The 21,550-nt window shown below is 41.1% G+C and overlaps 1 protein-coding gene across 1 annotated transcript in view; it reads right to left on the bottom strand.

Moving 5' to 3' along the window:
• Positions 1-1,300: 1,300 nt before the first annotated feature.
• Positions 1,301-21,550, bottom strand: part of pigk (phosphatidylinositol glycan anchor biosynthesis, class K) — a 38,779-nt gene continuing 18,529 nt past the window's right edge. Inside the window, exons 10-11 of the mRNA XM_079651942.1 lie at positions 16,343-16,418; positions 1,301-2,695 (exon numbers count right to left, since the gene is read on the bottom strand). Of these exons, the coding sequence (XP_079508068.1) occupies positions 2,579-2,695; positions 16,343-16,418 (193 nt within the window). The 3' untranslated portion in view covers positions 1,301-2,578. The remainder of the gene's footprint in view (positions 2,696-16,342; positions 16,419-21,550) is intronic.

The following is a 21,550-nucleotide window of genomic DNA, read 5'->3' as shown; positions in this document are numbered from 1 at the left end:
TATGCTGCCGCTATTGTTGCTGATGAGAAGGAGAATCTTTGACTGCTAAAATTACTATCATCACTGCTGGGAATGATTGACATTTCAAAGGCTGGCTGACAGGAGAGCAGCTGGAAATCCTAGAGTTGTTCTGTAAATTGGACAACCTGTCAGGCGCACACCGTCTCCAAACAGCATGTGTGTGCTTCTCTGTGTTAGTGCGTGAATCATTAAATATAGAGGGCTGCCACATGGGACTAAATGTCAATGTTGTTCAGCTTTAAAGACAACAAGCAAAGTGTGTGTGTGTGTGTTCACTGGTGATAGAGATTGTCGTTTGAACAACCTGTGTGACACATTCAGAGCATCCTGCTTCCACTGCTAGTTTCTGCGTCTCTTTGGAGGTGGCTGCTCTGATATTGTCCTGTCACTGGGTTTTCTCCCAACTAAATCAGGTGTGAAGGAAAACAGACACAGATCTTTATTAGCATTTTGAATCTATAGTGACAGAGGAGACAGGAGAATACATCACCGGGCTGAAAGGAGAATATATTCAATTCCGTCTGCGAGTGCTGAAGGAGCAACGAGAGGCGCAGAGGAAATTGAGTTGATTTTGAAGTGGGTTTAAGAACAAACAAATCCATCTGAGATAGGTTAGCTCTAATTTATTTATTGCATCTGCTGCCAGCGTATTGTTTAAGATTGTGTATAGAGGCTGGGGTCCAATGTCTTGTGAAATACGAGACTGCAACACAAAGAAAACTACATTTTAAAAGCCTCTCTGGGGATTATGTCCAAGCGGTATGTAAATTTAAAGTTTACAGATGTTAAGTTTATATGTGATTTAAAATAAGTTTAGACTGAGCTGGGCATACCTTAAAAGTGGGGTAGTCATTTTGGAGAAACTAGCTCGAGTGCGCTAGAATTTGAAAATACACAACCGGAAAAAATCTGCCACTTCCTTACAGAGCCCCTCCTCCAACACACACGAACGCGCACCTGACCAATGAGGGCACGAGATACGTTTGTGCAGAGAGAAGGCTGACAGGCAGGTAGGCCATCCAGTTATTTTAGCCGGCCCGGCTCAGATGATTGGTCGTGCTTTTTACAGCACTACGGCTTCCACAGATGACATTTTTGTATGGATTATTGTCAAAACACTTAAGATATTCATTGCTATCGGGATGTTAAGAGCTTTCCATGGAATATAACAAAAAGTGTATCTCGAGCCGGTTTCTCAAACTTACAGTTAACAGTTGAATCAGATCATGTGTTTCTATAAAGATTAATAATGGAAGGAAAACAACAGCAAAAGCATTCATTTAATTTAGTGTTTCATCTTTAATCAGGCTACGAAAATGATCTTGCTCTCTAGGAAAGGGGACCAGGCAGAATGAGATTACAGGAAATTATACACGGAGAGGAAGAAGAAATAAGCATTGCATACATAATACATAAGAAAAGGTATTAGGTGGCTGACGCAGCAGCTGCCCTCTGATACATATGGTTTCATTTCCAATCCCATCTATTTTCTGCTTCAGCTGCAGAGCACAGTTGCAGTGGATGATCCTCGCACCGAGGGGCAAAGACAAACTACCGCAGGTTCAATCCGTATGCTTTGAGAATCAGTCACTCCCTCCAACAATGAGCCTAATGCAGAGGAGTTACACATGCAGGGGAAGAGAGAGGGGCAAAAGGAGGTAAACAGCACCGAGGAGATTCATTTAGGACGGCCGGCCGCTTACTAGGTTATCACTCACTTATCGCTGCTGTAGCGCCGGGCGTGGAATGGCCGGAGAAATAGCCGTCCATCATCCAGAATACAATCAGCGGAGTACCCAGCTGGGGAGCTAATGGATGTTTCCACAGGGAGGGCAATTTGGTGAATGGGAAAGTGGATGGGTCCATCGGGCGAGATGGGATTACGTGCGATTGTTATCCTTCACGAGCGTGATATGACAGTCAAGGGGTGTAATGTATATAGACAAGAGACATTAAATAGTAATCTCTTCACAGCCCACTCACAGCCAATCAGCCGCCCTCATCACACACTTTCCTTCTCCTGACCGAGCAGACACTCTGAGTAGCACTTAAACAATAAAGGTTGCCGCCGCTACTGAAATATGTAGAGCAGCGCTCTTTCAGAAATACATTAAATTATCTGCAGACTAAATTCAGTGCATTTTTTGTAACGACTAACAATGGAATGGCTCGACAAAGCAGACACTTTCCACACCAAAATAAATAAATACAAATCCAAGAAAAACACCTACAACATGTAAAATGTCCGTGGTATTGAGGAACTGCAAATCCAATGCATGACTTTGAAGTATTTGTCCCTTGTCACATTTGGAAAAACACACACATGCTTACATTTCATCAACGGAAAGAAATCACCCAAAAGAAAACAAAAAAAGGGGGCACCAGCTGCAACACACAGTTCCTGGGAAAGCATTTGTGGTGCTAAACATCCCTTTCCACTTTACAGGAAAAATAAGCCTGTCACACCCCGCACCTTTTCCTCTAATATCCCTTCAGCGAAAGCTCCATATCTGCAGCTTTGTGTCCTCTGATATCCAGCGGTGAGAATGCTGAGGACTCAGAAGATGTGTTTGAGGTGCTTCATGCCGTACGTCTTGAAAAACACCAGGAGGATTAGAGTCCACAGGCCCAGGATGAAGCCATCAGGGGGGTGCCAGTCTCTCTGCTTTGGTTTCTGAAGGGAGAAAAAAAAAAGGGGGGGGGGGGGGGGGGGTGGATGATGAGGGAGGACAGTGGAGAGGAGTGGGGGGGAGATTGCAGGTTAGCTGTGGTGTGTATATTTCTCCTGTTAAGGCCACCACTGATTGTTCTGTCTCACACACATACACACACACACACACACACACACACACACACACACACACACACACACACACACACACACACACACACACACACACACACACACACACACACACACACACACACACACACACACACACACACACACACACACACACACACACACACACACACACACACACACACACACACACACACACACACACACACACACACACACACACACACACACAAAGAGCGGGTGGTAATTCTCATCAGCACCCCCCCCTGTCTTGTGTTTGTCCCATTCACTGCCACATCATCACTTTGTGTATGATTATACTTTTAAATCTCCTCTGTATTAAACATGCATCTCACAAGGAGCACATTTATATGCTAATGCGTTTGCAATATTCTGCGGAGAGATGAGATTTAACCTCTAAAAAGTCTTCCTGACTCCTCCACTGGCGACAAAGATATAGACAGGCTGCAAAGACGCACTTAAGAGATTTCTGTTATCCCTCGCTATACATGCTGCCTTTATCCAGGGAGGCAAGGAAGCAGCAGTCAGAAAAGGCATAACCCAAAGCACCAAGAGTAGCCACACACTCTCATAACACACAGTAAAGCTGCAACATAAATACGTAGGAGATGTGATTGCTCTATCTGGGATGAGCGCTAGTGTACATTCAGCCTCTCTGAAGTCCATCCAACAGTGTCAGGAAGATATGGAGCCACGCCATTAGAGCTTAGTATAGGGGCATTATTACTAGCCATTATCAAACAAGATAGTGACAATAAGAAAAGAGATGTTTATAATATGGGGAATTGTCCCTATACTTACATCGATCCCAGTGTTTCCCCTAGGTTTACTGCTTTCGGGGGGGGGGGGGGGGGGATCCCATTGTACAGGCTTGAAGCTTTTTTTTTTTAAGCTCACTGATAGAGAGGCGAAGTCCCACCCATCTACTTGGGACCTCATTTCAGAAAAATTATGTATTGAAGTCAATGGGGAGAGAAAACGTATCTGTCCATCCCGTTTGAATTGATGATGTTTGTCAATCTTAAAAAATAATTTCCATGTCAAAAAAGTCAGTTTGTCGTAAAACTGTTGAAATATAAGACTGTGAAAAATACGTAACTAAAGACTACAAATCCCAGAATCCCGGTCCCGCATGCTGGCTCTTACGGAACCGACTAACTCCCCTTGTGTGTATGCACAGCTCTCAACATGCCCATACTTGGAGTGATTTTCACCTCTTTTAATACTTTTCGCCTCATTCTGAAAGAAAGAAGTGAAATGTGCCAACGTCACGGCCGTCTTGGTGTTGGTGCGAGTTTTTACGACACATTTTCATTTTTTTAAATTGACAAACATCATATGTGTAATTTGTGGCACAATTCTAACGGGATCGAAAGATACGTTTTCTCTCTCCTTTGACTTCAATACATACTTTTCCCGAAATAAGGTCCCATGGAGGTCCCCCGGAAAGGGAGGGACTTCGCCTCTCTATTTGGCTTTACAGCGTATGTAATGTATGGTTCAGTGTCACAGCGCTCCTATAGGCAGCATTCAGCAGTCTGGGCTACTTTTCTGAAGAGTCGGGAAACAAACCATCACAGAGCTAACAGGGTAGTGAATATTGTTCTGATCGATGTTTCAGTATAACAGAGTATAAAACACGTTCAAATAACCTCTGCCATTAAAGTCTGGTGTTATTTGTCCTCTAGTTATTCTCTTAATTAAGAGCATTTTAAATCGGAATTGTGACAAGCTTTGGGCGATGTTATTTGTGGGAAAGGTTGTGTAGCTACTTCAGTTCAGACGACATTTTAAAAAAAGTTGAAAAGCCAGTGGTTAAATGAAAAAATAGCTTTTGGGAAAATGATGTAATAATGATTTGTCTAAAAAATAACAGATAGTATTTTTTTTTGTGACAAACAAATAAGAAATAAAGAAATTCCCATGATAACAAACCAGATAATATCCACATGAGAGCCAGAAATAGGACTTACACAAATAATGTTGACCTAAAAAAAAATCTGAAATTGCGTCTGAATGGCACTGCATATCGTTTAGTGACTTAATTGCCGTGCAGACAGAATCGTTTTTATCTAATTTTTGATGACTGATGGCATTTGGGTGTTGAAACCGTCTAATTGCCCGGCAGTTTAGAGGTGAATTGACCTGTACAACTCAAGTAGACATTTCTGCTGACTTACACTTTTTCTATGAGAGGTTGAAAACTGCTGAATTGGCATATGTGCAGAAGACAGCACTGGTGCATTAAAGAGACTGGCATATACTGAAGTGTTAAATATGTGCAGCACTGAAATCACCACCCACTGAGCACCAAATGCCAGTAAAATTTGTTTCTGGCGCCTGAAATGCTCCCAGAACTGTCTGAGACTTTAACATCCAACACTTCAGTTATATTCAGTTTCCTGTTTATCTCCTTTCTGAGAGACAGCCAGTCAGTTTGAAGCAAAAACAACATCTTTTTAATGACTGACTGCAACGCCCCTGCTACACAAAGAACATGTCTCTCGTTAGCTAATGGAGAGGCAGTGATGGTGAACTTGACCCGGTGCATAAAACAGCGAGTCTTAAATAACACATCGCAGCTGATTTTATTCATGAAATATCATTTATAGCAAGCATCATTATGTTTTTCCTTAGAATAATGAATATGAACTACTCAGGCTGGTGGAAATTATTGTAATTTCTCATTACTTTTACGGCTCCTGGTAAGGGAGGCGAAGAGTGAGTTTCAGTGAGTGTAGTCCTGCCTCTGGGTGCCTTTAAAGCTCCTCTCAAGGCTGTCTTTGCACTACAAACTACACGAGGACGCAACAGCGCTGCCAATTCCAGACATGGACAGACTGGGACAGGAGTCAAATTGGATTACGGCAGACTTGAAATTTATTTAACAGCTCAATCAAGAAAGAAATCAATAACGCTCCACTGCCATCCAGAATGCTGAAGCGCAAACGGTGAGTGATCAGAGCTGCATTCAGGGTGAAGACTTTCTGCTTCCATTCATGTTTTACTGGCAAACAACGGACAGCAATAATCATATTTCAAACAAAATCAGAGTTTAAAAACAGGACTGGTGTTATATTGTGATTTTGAGAGGAGCTGTAGGATATTAGATGAGATAAGAATAGATTTTATTACATTTTTTTACCCAACATTTGGACATTTTCTTGTTACAGCACATGTAGAAACGCCATTGAGTCCAATCAAGGAGGGAATTTGGAGAATAAAGGGCCCATGTGATGCTTTTCCGGTTATTACCCGTCCCCTTGTGTGTTATGAAGGTTTTTAAGCATGTAAACGGTCTGCAGAATCACAAACCCTCAAAGTACACCCTAGTGACACAGAACAGACGTGTCCATGCTGCCCCAGAAGGCCTCGTTGGACATTTCTCTTTTTCTTCCTGGGTACAGTGACGTGCCCTTACCGAAATGGACCAATTGATAAAAATGTACCAATCCGTGGAGCCGTTACGTTACGTCTTCCTCTCACACACAGTCAATCTTTGCTCAGCTGCAGCTCCGCCGATTTCTCCTCCCTGAGACGGCGGGACGCGGCGAGGCTGTGAGAGTGTGAGTGTGAGTGTGAGTGTGAGTGTGAGTGTGAGTGTGAGTGTGAGTGTGTGTGTGTGTGTGTGTGTGTGCGTTCGGGCTGGTCTCGCTGTCTCTCAGACGGCCACTGGGCTCACAGTGAGGGGGGGGCAGGAGCTCTCACAAGCCGTTTAGGACAGAGAGTGAATACACATACTATACAGAGATGCTGTATGAGAAACCAATGTGAGTTTGGAAAATTGCATAATATAAATATATTCTAGTAGACCTCAACAATGGAAATATGATCAGTAGAAATGGCCATGACATGGGACCTTTAAAGCCTTTGCAGACCATTTAAATGCTCAAAAAACTAAAAAACACATTACGAGAAAGGGGAAACCCCAAAAAGCACAAGAGAGACTCTTTAACTGAAAGTCATGCTGAAGAAATGTCGACCGGTTCTTTTTACTCGTGTTCAATTTGGCTACATTTTGTAGGCAAATGTATTGATACAAAATGTAATTCAATAAATAAATGATGGTGTAATATTATGGCTTCATTTGATGTAATGTCCAGTTGACTTTTATTTAAGGGCCAATCCTCCAGTCAAAGGCACCTTCACTAACACCATTCATTCACTGTATAAACTTCATCTAGCGGATAGTGTCTGACGAATACCGAGCTGAAGGTTATTTGGTGGAAAAAACTGAGCGCTTCGACCGCATTTCAGTGAGTAGTAGCAGCAACAGCAATGAAGCCCTGACTATAAAAAGGGATATTTTCAGCGTCTGATTCTTTGTAAGAGAAACTACGGAAACAAATCTCAGACATTTTGGTTTCATTTGTCTGACGTCAAAGTAAGAGCCGGGTACAGAAATAGTCCTTTGTGAAAATAGGAACACTTGTAACTATATGAAGGATGAAACACTGTAATTTCTGCCAAAGTTAGAACAGTTTTAGTCTTCTCACATGAGGTATTTAAAATCTGATCCATTAATGTGGCACCTACGGAGAGAGGAAGATAGAAGAGCTCTTGAGTGTTAATTCTTAATAAAGAAATGGACATGAACCATGATATTTGAAGTACATTCGTGTTTAGGGGTCTTCATGTTTACTTGATGCACATTTAGTAATAAATACCTAAAGATGCTACAGTCAATATATTTAGAGGAAAAATAATCAAAAGACAATTTGAAAGGGTTCACTCGTAGTGAACAGAAAATAACTGATGTTTAAGTTCCCCTCGGTCTTATGATGAGTTATTAATATACAGCGATGCAAACACAGCTATGGTGAAAAAAGAGAGAACTATTCGAAGTAGAAAAAAAACTGCGTAATATACCGTCTGACAAAGGCCTGCGCTATAATGCTTCAATTAACTGGCTGTTCTTTATAATATACTCAGATCAGTAGGAGACAGAGATGTTAAATTATAAATCAAGGGCTTTTTCCTTTCAATTTTTAAAACATCCTTCGAGGGCCGTACAAATGATTGAACTCAACCTCTGCTTACCTAAACTCCTCTAGGGGGGGTCCGGGGGGCATGCTCATGGGAAGATTTGTTTTTAAATATTGAAGTTAAAAGCATGAATCTGGTGCACTTTGAGAGCAACATGAGGAGATCTATGGGTACATCTTTCAACACCCATATGAAAGAGAACTGTAAGCAGATTTTTCTTTTTGTATATATTACAAATCACTCCCCTTTTAAACTCTATTCCTGTTATTTTTAACAACTTTTTTGTTACTGTCATACAGTATTTTATACCTGTTTTTCATTTAGCCTCTAATGTCTCATTAATAACTATAATGATCATATCAAGGTGTGCCTTAACCTCACTGAGCTGAGGTTATTTGAGCCTCTCAGGAGAGAGCTCTCTTCCACCTGGTTGTAGAAAAGCTCTTTAAATTCGTTAGCATAGCTAGCTAACCAGATGCTAATAACAACAGATCGCCACTGTGCTTACAACTAAAGACACAGCCACGCAAACACTGCGGCATGTGTACGGCTCCTTATGGGTACTGCAATATTTGAAGAGCTTGAGCGGCGGTCCGGTGCTCTTCTGTCCGCGTGTGTCTCTCTTTGCGTCACTTTTCAGCAGCAGCACTGGAACAGCTCTTTAAAAAGTACTGTACACAATCTTCATGTTACAAGCCCTGATATTTGCATGATCTTATATAACATTTAAGGATGAAGGACATTATTTAGTGTCTAAATCATGGTTATATTCACTGTAAAAAGCAGCCATGGTTGCAGGTCGGCTTTGAAGCATCTAATTTTCCTCGCACTAAGTTGAACGCTCGTCGATTTTGACCCGTCTGTTTAGCTGGAACTCCCCAAATCCCAATTAAATTTGACAGCATGCTTGAGTGTTCGTCCTCCATGTTTTACAGTCTAACAGACGCAGCGCTGTGACAGCAATGAGCTGTCCCACTGAGACTTTGACATAATATCATGAATACTGACCTGACAGTTCAGGCTACACTCATTTGAAACAAATGTGGTCTAAAATACATTTTCAACGCGGGTTTGTCCGTCTTCTCTCACCACACTACATGCATCAGATCTGTGTTACAAAATAAAAAGTGAGTTGAGACACTCTGAGCTACAGCCTTGGAGACAAAGGGTCCGGTGGGAAGACAGCTGAGGGTTAAACATCTGGAGGATGCTGGAAACTCTTAGGTCACAGGATTCTGCACTGTTGGAGAAGCCTGTGACCTAAGGTTTTCATCGACATAACTACTTTAGCTATGGCTGTATGAATAATAAAGAACCTTGAACCTTGGACAAAGCAGACGATGTTGATAGGAATCGACTGGGAGTAGGCGGCCATTGGGGGGGCAGTTGACCTCTGTGACAATGCAAGGAAGACGTGTGTGTGTGTGTGTGTGTGTGTGTGTGTGTGTGTGTGTGTGTGTGTGTGTGTGTGTGTGTGTGTGTGTGTGTGTGTGTGTGTGTGTGTGTGTGTGTGTGTGTGTGTGTGTGTGGTAAGGAAGAGCAAAAGGAGATGGATGAATTGTGACAGGAGGCCCAGTCAGCACCGCCGGCAGAGAGAGGTACATTATGTCAAGAGCAAAGAGAGAAAGTCAGCGGACAAGAGTGGTAACTACACATTTCCAACTAGTACAAATCAATCAACTACTTAATTGATCATTTGTTTAGTACATGCAATGTGGCGAGCCCAATGTATTTATTTAGTAAATAAATATGTATTTGGTTGTATGCAGACACAATTCACCAATACACTTAAGTAATTAATATGCAATTTTCGTCACGATGTTTGGTCACTTTTTGTTCTGCCTCCGAACATACCACACTCCTTACTTAAAAATGACAGATCTACACATACTGTTCTACCCGTATGACTGTAACACGATGTATTGGTCTGGCTCTGATGTAACATGTGAAAGAAAGGCTTTTATAAGTCCAAGGTCACATCTTTGATTTCTCCTTTTTGTCTCAACTGCAGCCAGAAACCCACACGGTTATTTTAACATGAAATACTTATATATTTATAACAGAGAAGCAGGAAACAGATTTGTGAAGCTGGAACCAGCAATGTTTGGAGCTTTTGCTTGATAAATGACCTCAACGTATAATCTGTTATTAAAATTGCTCAATATCTGTCGGTAAACTAATTGCTTAAATGACTAAATGCTACAGCCCTATATTCAATAACATATTCAAAACCTACTTTGAATATTAAATGTGGATAGCCACGACCATGGAATGAAAAAACAAGCCTACTCTGTAAGATTTCTCTCACTACCACACATTCAAAAGATTTCAGCTTCTTAAGGAAAAGACTGGAGGCTGAAGAAGAAAAAAAAATTAAGCACAGAAATGAGAGAACAAACCTGACCTTCACTGAGGGAACCATTCACATCTCAAGGACAAGGACTTCAAGCAGCCCGCCTGCATTACACACGCTTTGTGTTGCGTATTCAATTCACAAGTAAAATCAATTAACAGCTACCTATCTGATTGATTGGAGCTAATTAACGTGGCCATGCAGGATGCTAATGGCCGTTGAGGGAGGTCTGAGACGCCCTGCCAAACAGTCAAGGTCAAAACTGCAGCAAATGTATGTTGATGAGGGAGCAGGGAGCCTTTCTTCTCTGCCAGGACACTCCACTGTATTACCCGGACATTTGAGTGCTTGGACAGACAAAGCAGTGGGTGTATTATTCTCTCATAAAGCATGTTTTGCTTTTCAAGAGGATATAATCTTTTCACTCACAGGAGAAGCTTGTCGGAGTGGGTTTGGCATGTGATCCACATCCACTTGTAGAGAGTGTTGCAGGCTCAGTGAGGGAAAGCGGGAAGGGAGGCAAAGTATTAATTTCCAGTGTTTCCACTTTCAATTCTCTGAAGCCATATGGTGTGGCGTCAAGCTGGCAAAAGAACAAATATCAATTTGACGTCAGAGACCAGAACTCAAAGCGGCGAGGCATGAAAAAGAAAATCAGAATACACAAGGGAGTGAAAAAAGGAGCTCCTACTCGTTATTTCCAGCGCTGAACATATTGTGATTAGGTGTTGGCAACATGATGAGATGTGTGCGGTGAAAAGGGAAGGTGGCGGGAAGAGGGGACTCACCCTGTCACCAAGAGCGAGCTGACAACATTGACAGGGCATTCATCAACTCTCTATACACACACACACACACAATGAAGGGAAGTTTGTACAGACGCCATACAGCACAGGCTTATATTCCCGCTGTCAGTCACTGTGATGACTTTTCTATTTACAAGCCGTCGCCTGGTCTGCTGGCAAAAATTGAAATGGAAAAATGGTTTCCTTTGAAGATAAACACAGTGAGAAGATTCGTTTTTTTTGTTGAAGGCAAAGCTGAAATCGCACCACTTGGGAATACTTTAGACATCAAATCTTATGAGATTCAATCACATGGGGTCCTTCAGATGAGTGCATCTGATCGGCGGCAACAACAGATGCTGCCACGGTGGCACGAAGACAAAGATATATCTCGGGGAGTGGCGCGCACAATATGACAGCTAATCAAAAAGAGGAGAGCCCGTCAAAAGGCTTTCTGGACATTGGTCATTCTGCAGCAGTGCAGATGGATTATGTTGAAGGGGGGGAGAGGTGACTCAGACTGTCAGGACTCCCATCCTCCAACCAGCAGGAGAGCTAGCCGATAATCAAAATCTCTGACAGGGGTCGCCGGGTCGATGAGTTTGTTTCTGCGTTGTTCGTGCGGGTGCATTTGAAAAAACGAGTGGGGGTAGACAGAAATAAATGTATTGAGACAAAAAAAGATATGAAGCCGGCGGAGAGTAAATGGCTTTAATGACCTTTAATAGTGTGATGGCTTCTGTGTTGAGAACATTATTGACGAGGTTGTTTCTTATGTGAGCAGTGGGAAGTCGATCTGAGGCCAGAATGTATTTTCCAGGCACTTCTCAGAGATCAATTTCCTGCCGGGCACAGAGACCCCTCCTGCTTCCCATCCCGATACTCAATAAGCGCCCGACAGCGCTCCGGCCCGTGGTCAGCTTCATTTCTCTGGGCCAAATGACTGTGACTCCTTTTAAAGACTAACAGCAGCAGAACCGGAGACTTCTTCTACGATTTGTTTTAAAACTTAGCTGCTCAGCTGGACCTGACCTTTAGTATAAACAGTCATTGGAGAGGAGAACAACATCAGAGTTAATTCAAATGTCAGCAACTCCTCCTCGACTGTAGTCCCTGAAACACAACCAAGAGCCTTTCCACAGATCTATCCTCACCAACTGAGTCTTTTCTGTTTAGCAGATTTATAATTAGATGCCTCAGTATCTGCATGCTAATTAGAAACAGCCACGGCATCATGTTATGTGTTTTTGGAGAAGTGGCAATTGTGTTCTTATGAAACCAACCAGAAAGCAGCTGTGGTTTTAAAAATCACAAGGCCAGGTTTGACGATTGGCATTAGTTTCGAAAAATGACTTTTAAGCATTAATGTGGGAAACACAATAGCTGAATTGTTCCATTTATTCTCAGTAAAACCATCCTTTCAAAAAGTCTGGATTGGTCATTATCCCTATATCAGATTGCAATATGACATCCCATGGGGTTTTAGACAGAATGCTTATAGCTCAAACTTACTGGATGGAAGTTGTAAATATCAATTCATGTTCTGTGGATTGTGTGTTTTAAAAAAAAAATGTATTATTAACTAGTACTTATTACTACTATTACTTAGTCTTATACCCCGTTATCTAGGCCCTTTTTGTATCTTGTTTTATGTATATGTGTCACACTGTGGGACTGCGAGAAACGGTATTTCAAGATTTCTGTATGTATAACACATGTAGAAATGTTGACAATAAAGCTGACTTTGAAATATAAAAAAAATATATATAGCTTTGTTGAAATGACAAGGTGCTCAAACTAGCTGAAGGTATACCCAATTAGCTTGAATACAGACAGAAGCCTGGATGACAGCTCAGGAGCACTTTGGTAAAAAAAAGAAAAAAATTGTCCTTTTAATTAGTTTAAAATAATTTGTATGAACGTTGAAGCACTTTAGTTGGTGGGTTTCGAGGCACTCCAGATACTCCAAAACACCTTTTTAAAATAAAAATATTGATTACAGAAGCTAATCATGAGGATAGTGAATACATGAGGGATGAGATTTATCCATTAAGTTGATGATTACATTTTGATTTGGTTAAAGCCCATGTGTACATAAGAAGGGCGGGCAACCCATTTAAAAAAGCTCTGAAATAAATTGTGCCAAGGTGTAGCTTTCACTGTCACTTACTGAAGCTGTCAAGGTGAAATCAAATACTGCTACAGAGTTGATATAACATGTATCCGTCTCTGTTAGGATATAGCATTGGATAATACTGTGAGGATGGTCGTGTTAATGTTTTTAAATATGGGTTTTCAGAGGCAGCTGAACCCCAAATGTAAGCTCCACATAAATGTCTGCTCTTGCCGGTGGCAAAGATGAATGTGACTTTGTTACTTTTCTGCAGCACAAGTTGAAGGGGAAGTATAGAAATAGTATCTTTGAAAGGCTCTTAATGGAAGATCTTACAAGAGGGATACAGCCGAGCACAGACGGTGTGTTTTGAATGCCGAGCACACGTTCAAAAGGTGGAATGAGGAGGAATAGGTGTTCATTTGTGAAGGTCGGCTCCACTGAAAGGCACAATCCATTTGGGAATGAGCTGAATGCACAATTTCTCGCCACAGTCCTACCTATCCAGTCTGCTGGATTTCACGGTGGCCCCTTCACACCGAGTCTAGGAGGCACTTGCATTTCACACTTAAGAGCCGTCACCATGGAAACGACACAAAGACATCTGTTGCCGATAACTTTCTGTTCTGTGTCCAAATTGAAGACGAATGTGTGGACATGCTACGATATACAAAAACAGCAACAGGTGTCTTGAAAAAAATATGTGAACCCACAAAAGGCATTTGACGATTCACCACAAATAAAATGGGTGTTCAAAAAATGTCGAGATCAGAACATCTTGAAGGTAGTTTGCTGAATGACATGAGGTATGCCAATATTATTAAATGTTTGTGTTTGGGGGAGATACTGGAAATATCTGGCTACCATTGATGTTACTCAAGTGCTGTGTGTAGGAACAATGTTGAGTTACTTATAATTTACTTAAGTATTTCCATTCTATGCTACTTTATACTTCTACGTCTCATAAGTAACTTCGCTATTCTTATCTTACAGCTTTTAGAGACTATTCAGAGATGAAGATTTAGCATTAAAAACGTCTGATGAACTTTCAACAAAATGCATCGCCAAATATTAATCAGAAAAAATAATCGCTTGAGGTACAAACAGGTTAAAATATCTAATTTTCGTCGTAAACATAAATAATTTGTGTATCAGATGCACAGACTGTATAATTAAAGTAAAATACTACTCAATGCAACCATTTTAACAATTAAATGGATTGACTCTTACTTTTAAGCAAATTTTTATGATAATACTTCAGTACTTCTACATAAGAGAGATTTTAAATGCAGGACCTTTACTGGTAATGGAGTATTTTGACATGTATTGGTACTTTTACTCCGGTATAAGACCTAAATACTTCTTCCACCGATGCTGGCAACTCCGAGAAGTGTTTGGGAGAAAGATTTGCGTGTTTCATTTGATGAAGATGAATGTGCTCACATGTAATTAAAGGATTCAGAGACAAGGTGTTGTGATGGTTGTGTCCAAACATCCAAAACATCTGGAGGAACAGCTAACCTCCAAATGTCATAGGTCCACATTTCGAATTCTGTCCAAAACTTTTTTCCCTGAGAGGTAATTGGAGGTTTGGGTTTGCACTTTCTCGATGTATAGAGAAACGGACCCAGACAGCAGTAATGATAGGGTGGCAAAATGTTCTCAAGAAATACCTGCTATTCAGGGTCGGGGAAACGGAAATGGAAAAGGTTGCTGAATTTGAAAAAATGTCATAAGAACTGTGAACGAACAGAAAGAGAGTTGGGAAGGTTATATACCAGAGCACAGATAAGGGCGAATCGAAGAACGATGTATAGTCAGCTAGATGTTTTTATGTTCTTAAAAGGGTTCGTCTGTAATGGGGATCTTTTCTATTTATACAAATCCACAGTATGAAACCCATTTGAGTCATTTTGTCTATTGCACCATTTATACTTATTTTACTGTTATATTAAAGAGGCCCTATCATGCTGTTTGGGGGTTTACCTCTCCTGTAGTGTTGGTAGATTTGTGTGCATGTAAATCCAGTCATCAGGTCGCATTCACACCTAATAGTCCGCTTCTCTGGTGCGCATCAGACCACAGTTTGTTACATTGTTTCATTTTTCAGAAGGTTTGATTTGCATTCACTCAAACGGACTATAAACTTTAAACAAGTCATGTGCACGGAAATGCTGTTCAACCATTGGTCAGACATTAAGGGGGTAAAAACGCAAATCCCGGCCATTTCTACCGGAGCCTCCGCCATGGAGCATCGGCAGGTTATTTTCATGCTGTTGTTAATCTGAAGAGCAGATCAACAGACTGTAGTGGACGGCACATATGATTATATAATCAGACAACGTGCGATAAAAAACATTATAACACATATAATGAGAGGTTCTGCAGTTAGGAGGGCGTTTCACCGACGACAGGTGGCTCTGACTTTTATGTATAGTTTTTTGTTTGATTGTTGTTTTTACTTTACACGACACCGTCCAACCCTTCATTCTGCTTCACTCTTTCGCTAACGATTTTTGAAGACATCCGCGTTCTTGTGACACGTAAATACTACGCTTCCTATGTTTTGGTGCGTACTGCGTTCACACCAGCGATGAACCGCTCCAGAGATCACTAGCAAGCGGTCCGAGACCACCTCTTTTAGGCGGACCAGAGTCCGGTTGTTTAGTTCACTTCAGAGGACTGCGTTCACACCGACCAAAACGAACCGCACCAAGCGGCTAAACGCACCAGGGTTCGATTCAACCAGGCTATAAAAGGCAGGTGTGAATGCAACCTCATATATATACGATTCTGAAATGTGCCATTACACATAACAAATACTTTTACACGTGGAACTTCAAGTTTATTTTAGGGCAACACTTTTGTACTTTAAGATAAGGTTTTGAATGCAGGACTTTTACTTGTGACGGAGTACTTTTACAATTAAGTATGGATACTTTTACTTATAATCTGAGCACTCCCTCCGCCACTGGTTAATGTTTCTATTGTGCATATGACAAACAAAGCCTTTGAACTTTGACTGATTTATGAATGATTTTGTACCCCTCTTCTTCTTGGGGTTACACGAGGTGAGGAAAGAGCAATGGTGGAGAATATAATATGCACTTGTGTGTTTGGCTATTATAATGAAAAATAGAAATTGCAAGTAATAAGAAATATCATCATCATCATCATCATATCATCGAGGACCTTTTCTTGTTGTTTTGAGTGTCCCACCCCTAATGACCCTGAAGCGTGTGTGTGTCTCTCTCTCTTACCTGATGGATGATCTCAGACACCGGCAGCTGGTCTGCATAGGAGTACTTCTCTATCTGAAGCTCTTCATTGACAGGACTGCAAGACAAAACACACACAAAACGGACTCTGTTAATATTTACCTGAAGTTAATTGCACTTTGGAAAAATTAAGCTTTTGTTAAATGGGACGCCATTATTCAGAAATGAATAAAAGCTGTCGGGATGAGGAACGAACCTGAGCGTTTCTGTTGGCAGTGTGTGTCTAGAGGAGGTGTGTGTGATTAACACACCATTTAAGAGCTGAGTCAATGACATGCAGTAAATCCATGTTTTCGTCTTGATAAGTCTCCGTGTAGAGAGTGCAAATCATCTTATTAAGTTCATCCTATGTATATCACTACAGAAGACAGATGGTAAAAATACTACAGGAAATCATTTTGTATGTGATACTATATGTAAAGTCTGTTTTACCAAGCAACCCACACAACCTTTTTGAATGTTAGAGGCATTAGTTGAGCTCCAAACAAACAAGTCTCCCAAGGTGCACTGGTTAGCTTTTAACTCTGAGTCAACATCAATGACGAAATCAATGTTGAGCCGCTAAACCAAATAGTGTTGGTGGTTTTTTGTTGATGCTACACAGCAAACATCAGATCTCTTATTGATTAGATTTCACAGATCTCCAGCAGTACTCTAGTGGTGAATCATCTTGGTAGTTCTTATCCAGTTTAAGGAATTACAAAGGAACATTCTGCTTTAGCTTTTAGGCCTTTCGTGTGGCATGATCAGTAAGGCCTTAAATAACCAGCATCCCAAAAGAACTCTGGAAAAAGCTTATAATTCCCCATTTTATAGTGTAATTATTTTCCTTAAGACTTCTTTAAATAATGAAATAAGCACACACAAAGGACATAAAACATCCAGTACCATTTCACAAAACAGAAAAGAAGATTTAATGTGCATTGTCCCTATTCAAATAAATAATTAAATTAAAAATTAAATGAAGAATGGAAAACTACTTTTAAAAGAAGTTGGTTATAGCGGTAAGCATACAGGAAACGGATCATTTAATATCCAATATGAATGAATTATTATATAACACCACTTCAGGCAGCGTGAACGAAAGGTTTTAGAACTTCTTTAAGACTTTAGCAAACACTTTGATGTGTAACATTTTAAAAAGTATTTCTTAAAGTTGTGTGCCATTAGTGACATCTTTCGCTCGCTCAATATATTGGGTTGTGGAAGAAGTTGATTAATTGATATAAGAGTTGTAGTTCTATGCTTTATTTTTTACAAGTCAATGACATAAAAGGAATATTTAAAGTGCACATTTTGAAAGATTTGTTTAATTACTTTTTTTATGTTAACTAAAAGACCTCCAGCAAAACTGTATGCCTTTTATCGGCATGGTTTCAAATAAAGAAGTACCGTATCCTCGTATCCACGGCCAGCACACAAAGACCATATCAGGATAACAAGGCAAAACTACTCAAAGTAAAAAGAGAGAGTCCTCAGCGCCTATTAATCCTTCCTGACCGTAAAGCCTCCGTGCATTGAGAGTTAGGAATAAAACCAGTTGTATTTAGAGCCATGCATTCTTATATTTTAGAGACTTATATAAATGGAGTAAGTTAAGGGTCTTGCTCGAGGACAACGAAAAAAAGTTCCCTTCGTGCCAGTTGCTGGATATTCATTAGTTACTATTAGACAAGATGCATTACACCTGCGACCTTTGCGACTCAGCGCTGGTTATCCAGCCACAGAGCGCTCTGCTTCCATCTCGGTGTAAAGCCTATTAAAAAAGCATTAATGAGCCACACTGGCTCTCATGTTGCATCATCACAGCAAACACAGGTGCAACCGTTTACTTTGTGTCAACCCCACATTAAGCATCCTACTGATGTAAGGGCTCAGTGGAGCAACAGAATCCATGTCTGAGGATAGTTACCTCAAACAAAAACACAATTTACTCTCGTTTCATTTAGCTCTACACTACAAAGCTCACTTGTATTGGGCTCAATTAATCTGCATTTGTGCAGCTTGATATTTGTGACGGACGGTTTGTTGACGGTAATGAAGGAAAAACACAGACCAGCCGAATCCATTAAAGCTATATTGACATGTTTTCTTTTTCAGTTTCAATATTAAAGGGTCCCTTTTATCTGATTTCAGGTTAATTAGTTGTATTGTGCACACTGGTAATTAAACTCTTATGGGTTGACTTTGTTTGAATTTATGAGAAACAGAAACATCCAACTGCTTCAATGTTAAGTGCACTGATATAGTTATTTAAAACATATTGCAAAGATCATAAAAGGCAAAGAAACACAAGTGTCAAAGTCACATTAGACCTACAGGTTTATACACTTGTCAAACCCATTCAATGATCTGGATGCACCAATACAACACAATTGAAATTAGGTATGTATGTGCCTCCATTCATCTCTCTTTTCTTCTGTTTTTCTGCAACATCACAGTCATGAGTCAGAAAGCAGACTCTCAGCTAAAGGTCACAGTCGAGTGGAGGTTTGACAGAGTGGCCTTTTTTGTCCAATCAAAGAAAGTTCAGGTCAGGCAGCTGCTGACAAAGTGGGCAAAATCCCCCAGAGAGCCACCGCTCGCTGTGTGAAGCAACCGGTTCTGCTTTTTCTTTACTTTCTCTCCCACTGAGTTAGTGTTGCTCAAATTATTTCTGACTTTATGGCTCATGTCATTCCTCCTTTGTTTCCGTCTTCATCCGATTAGTTTCAACCCATTTCTCTGCACGTCTCTTTTCTCCCCATGTCTGTGCAGCGGGGCAGGAGGAGCTTTGATAGACAGGAACAGAGACAGAAGGAAACTGGTCGGAGACGACCCCCCGCCGAGCCCCCTGTGAGCTGCCAGCTCTCTGCTACTGGAAATATGTCACTGAAATGTGTCACCGCTGTTTCACCCTTTTTCAGTGAGCACAAGAAATACTCTCATTCAATTCAGACCACTTTCCATGTAAAGAGAGATGTTTTTGGAGTTGATGTTCCAATGCACTTAGCTTATTCTAATCGATGTGATCGGCCCACCCCACTTACAGCTTCTGTATTACTCCAGCGGCCATCGTTAGCTCAAATTTCCTTTAAAAGGTGCCATCTAGGTTTTTGTGCATGTAAATCACATGTGGCCAAATCAGGCCCTTGGTGGATTTAATTTCAGCCCGCAGGATCATTTTTAATTACTATTAGATCTGGCCCGCTGGTATATTGCACGCACACCTTCACTCCATCCTGAGGGTTTCCTCAGCTCAGAGCCTAACCCCAAACATTGATGAACTTGCACCCGAGATGAGATGCCAAGTATCTGGGCTAGCATCACAGCAGCACACAGAGTTTACATGGATGTTTCCTTCTGCACTTTCTTTCTTGAGACAACAGGGCATGTTGGGTTTTCTCTTTGAGGGAAATAGTTTTGTTGAAGCTGTTGTTGGCCTGTGGAAAAATGTAATCATAAGAAATGACTCTGGAAAAGCTGCAGATAGAGCCATAATAAAAATGAATGCAACTGATAATTTAATGTTGTTTTTATAGGCAATAATTTAAGCTTTGTTAGTTCCAGGTTTAATTTGTGCAAAAAGTTCATTTCAATAAGTTTTGCAATAAACATTGAACCAGTCCGGCCCTCGACTAGTACCCATTTTTTTATTTTGGCCCACTGTGTTGTGTGTGTGAGTTTGACACCCCTGATGTAAATGGTCTGCAATGGTTACAATCCCAATGCTCCATCCAGGGGGAGTTTCTCTCCTTTGCCTGAAACGCCTCCATTGGACTCTTTTGTTTACTTCTGTAACATAGTGACATCGCTGTAACACTTGTGCTTCTATTGGATAGCGCTCCAACACATTGTACGTGACAGGCTAAGGGGCGGGAAATCTATAAGCAATTGACCAATCACAACAGAGCCGGCCAGCTAACCAATCAGAGCAGACTGGGCTCTGGTTTCAGACAGAGGGTGTTTCTCAATGTCGAGTAAAGCTGCTCCAGAGCCACTATTTCAAGGATACTACGTCATCGAGTCCCGCCGAAGGACTGTTCCAATGTCCAGGATGATTGGAATTCTACCGAGGCCGGCGTGCTTCGTTGCGGGAAATTTCGAGGCTGCACATGCGTAGACTCCGCGGTCTTAAAATCCCCACAATGCTTTGCGCACGGACCAATTTCCAAAAATCTTTGTCGGAAATCGTGCTCCATTTAAGGCGGGGTCTCGCATATGACGCACACCTGCACACCTGTTCCACCATTCTTCGTTTTCCAAGGCTAGGGAGGACTCTTGCCTCGCTTCTGAAGCAACTGACTCGGAGGTACATGTGCTACCAAGGAAGCGTCCTCGACATTGAGAAACACCCAGAGGGGGAAAAGCGGTGGCAGTATGAGTAAAATAAAGAGCTTTTCGAACTCTAAAAGGATGTAAACATGTTACAGTAGAGACACAAAATACAAATATTAACCTAAAACTTTGCATAATATCTCGTCTTTAATTCAGACCACTTTCCACTCTATTTTCTAAGTGAATAAAGTTATTTTTGGAGAACATTTTCCAATGCACTTAGCTGATTCTGATAGATGTGATCGTCCCTCCCCACCTACAGTTCCAGTGTTACTGCAGCTGCCACCTTTAGGTAAGACACATTTCCTTTTAACATCTTTTCGACTAATGAAAAGTACTTTTTGGAGAGCCTCTCCAGCGCTGCAGTCTCACAAATGACATTAAATGCACTTTATTAATCAAAAGGGGGAAATTAATTTGGCTTTAAATATGATAATCTTTGGAGCTTTGTGACCCCACAAGACGACATGTTTTGGTCAATAAGCACCTACGGCTGGACGTGAGTCATTACACTGTTAAGCTCATGTATAATGAAAATAATCGAGGGGTCCATTAAAATGTCCTCTGCCTCAAGAGCAATTCACTTAATGGAAGAGCTTGTTCTGAGGCAGAAGCGGCCGTTTAGAAAATGGGTGGGAGGAGAAGAGAGGATAAGGGAGGGATGAGTGAGCAACAGAAAAGAAAAATACTTACACACTTGGACACTCATGTACCCATCTTCTCTAAATATCCTGCTGCACCTGTCGGAGAACCTGCACTATATTTAATAACAGCTTTTTACAGAGGACATCTGTGATATTTTCTCCCTGGGAACACACACAGCTAACTACATTCCATGTTCAGGTCTTTCGGAAACGCTATTATGTAATTTAA

The sequence above is a fragment of the Notothenia rossii genome, assembly GCF_949606895.1.
Source record: "Notothenia rossii genome assembly, chromosome: 9".
NCBI classification, from domain to species: Eukaryota; Metazoa; Chordata; class Actinopteri; order Perciformes; family Nototheniidae; genus Notothenia; species Notothenia rossii.
The sequence above is the reverse complement of the archived record's forward strand: the minus strand, read 5'-3'. Positions and strand labels throughout refer to the sequence as shown.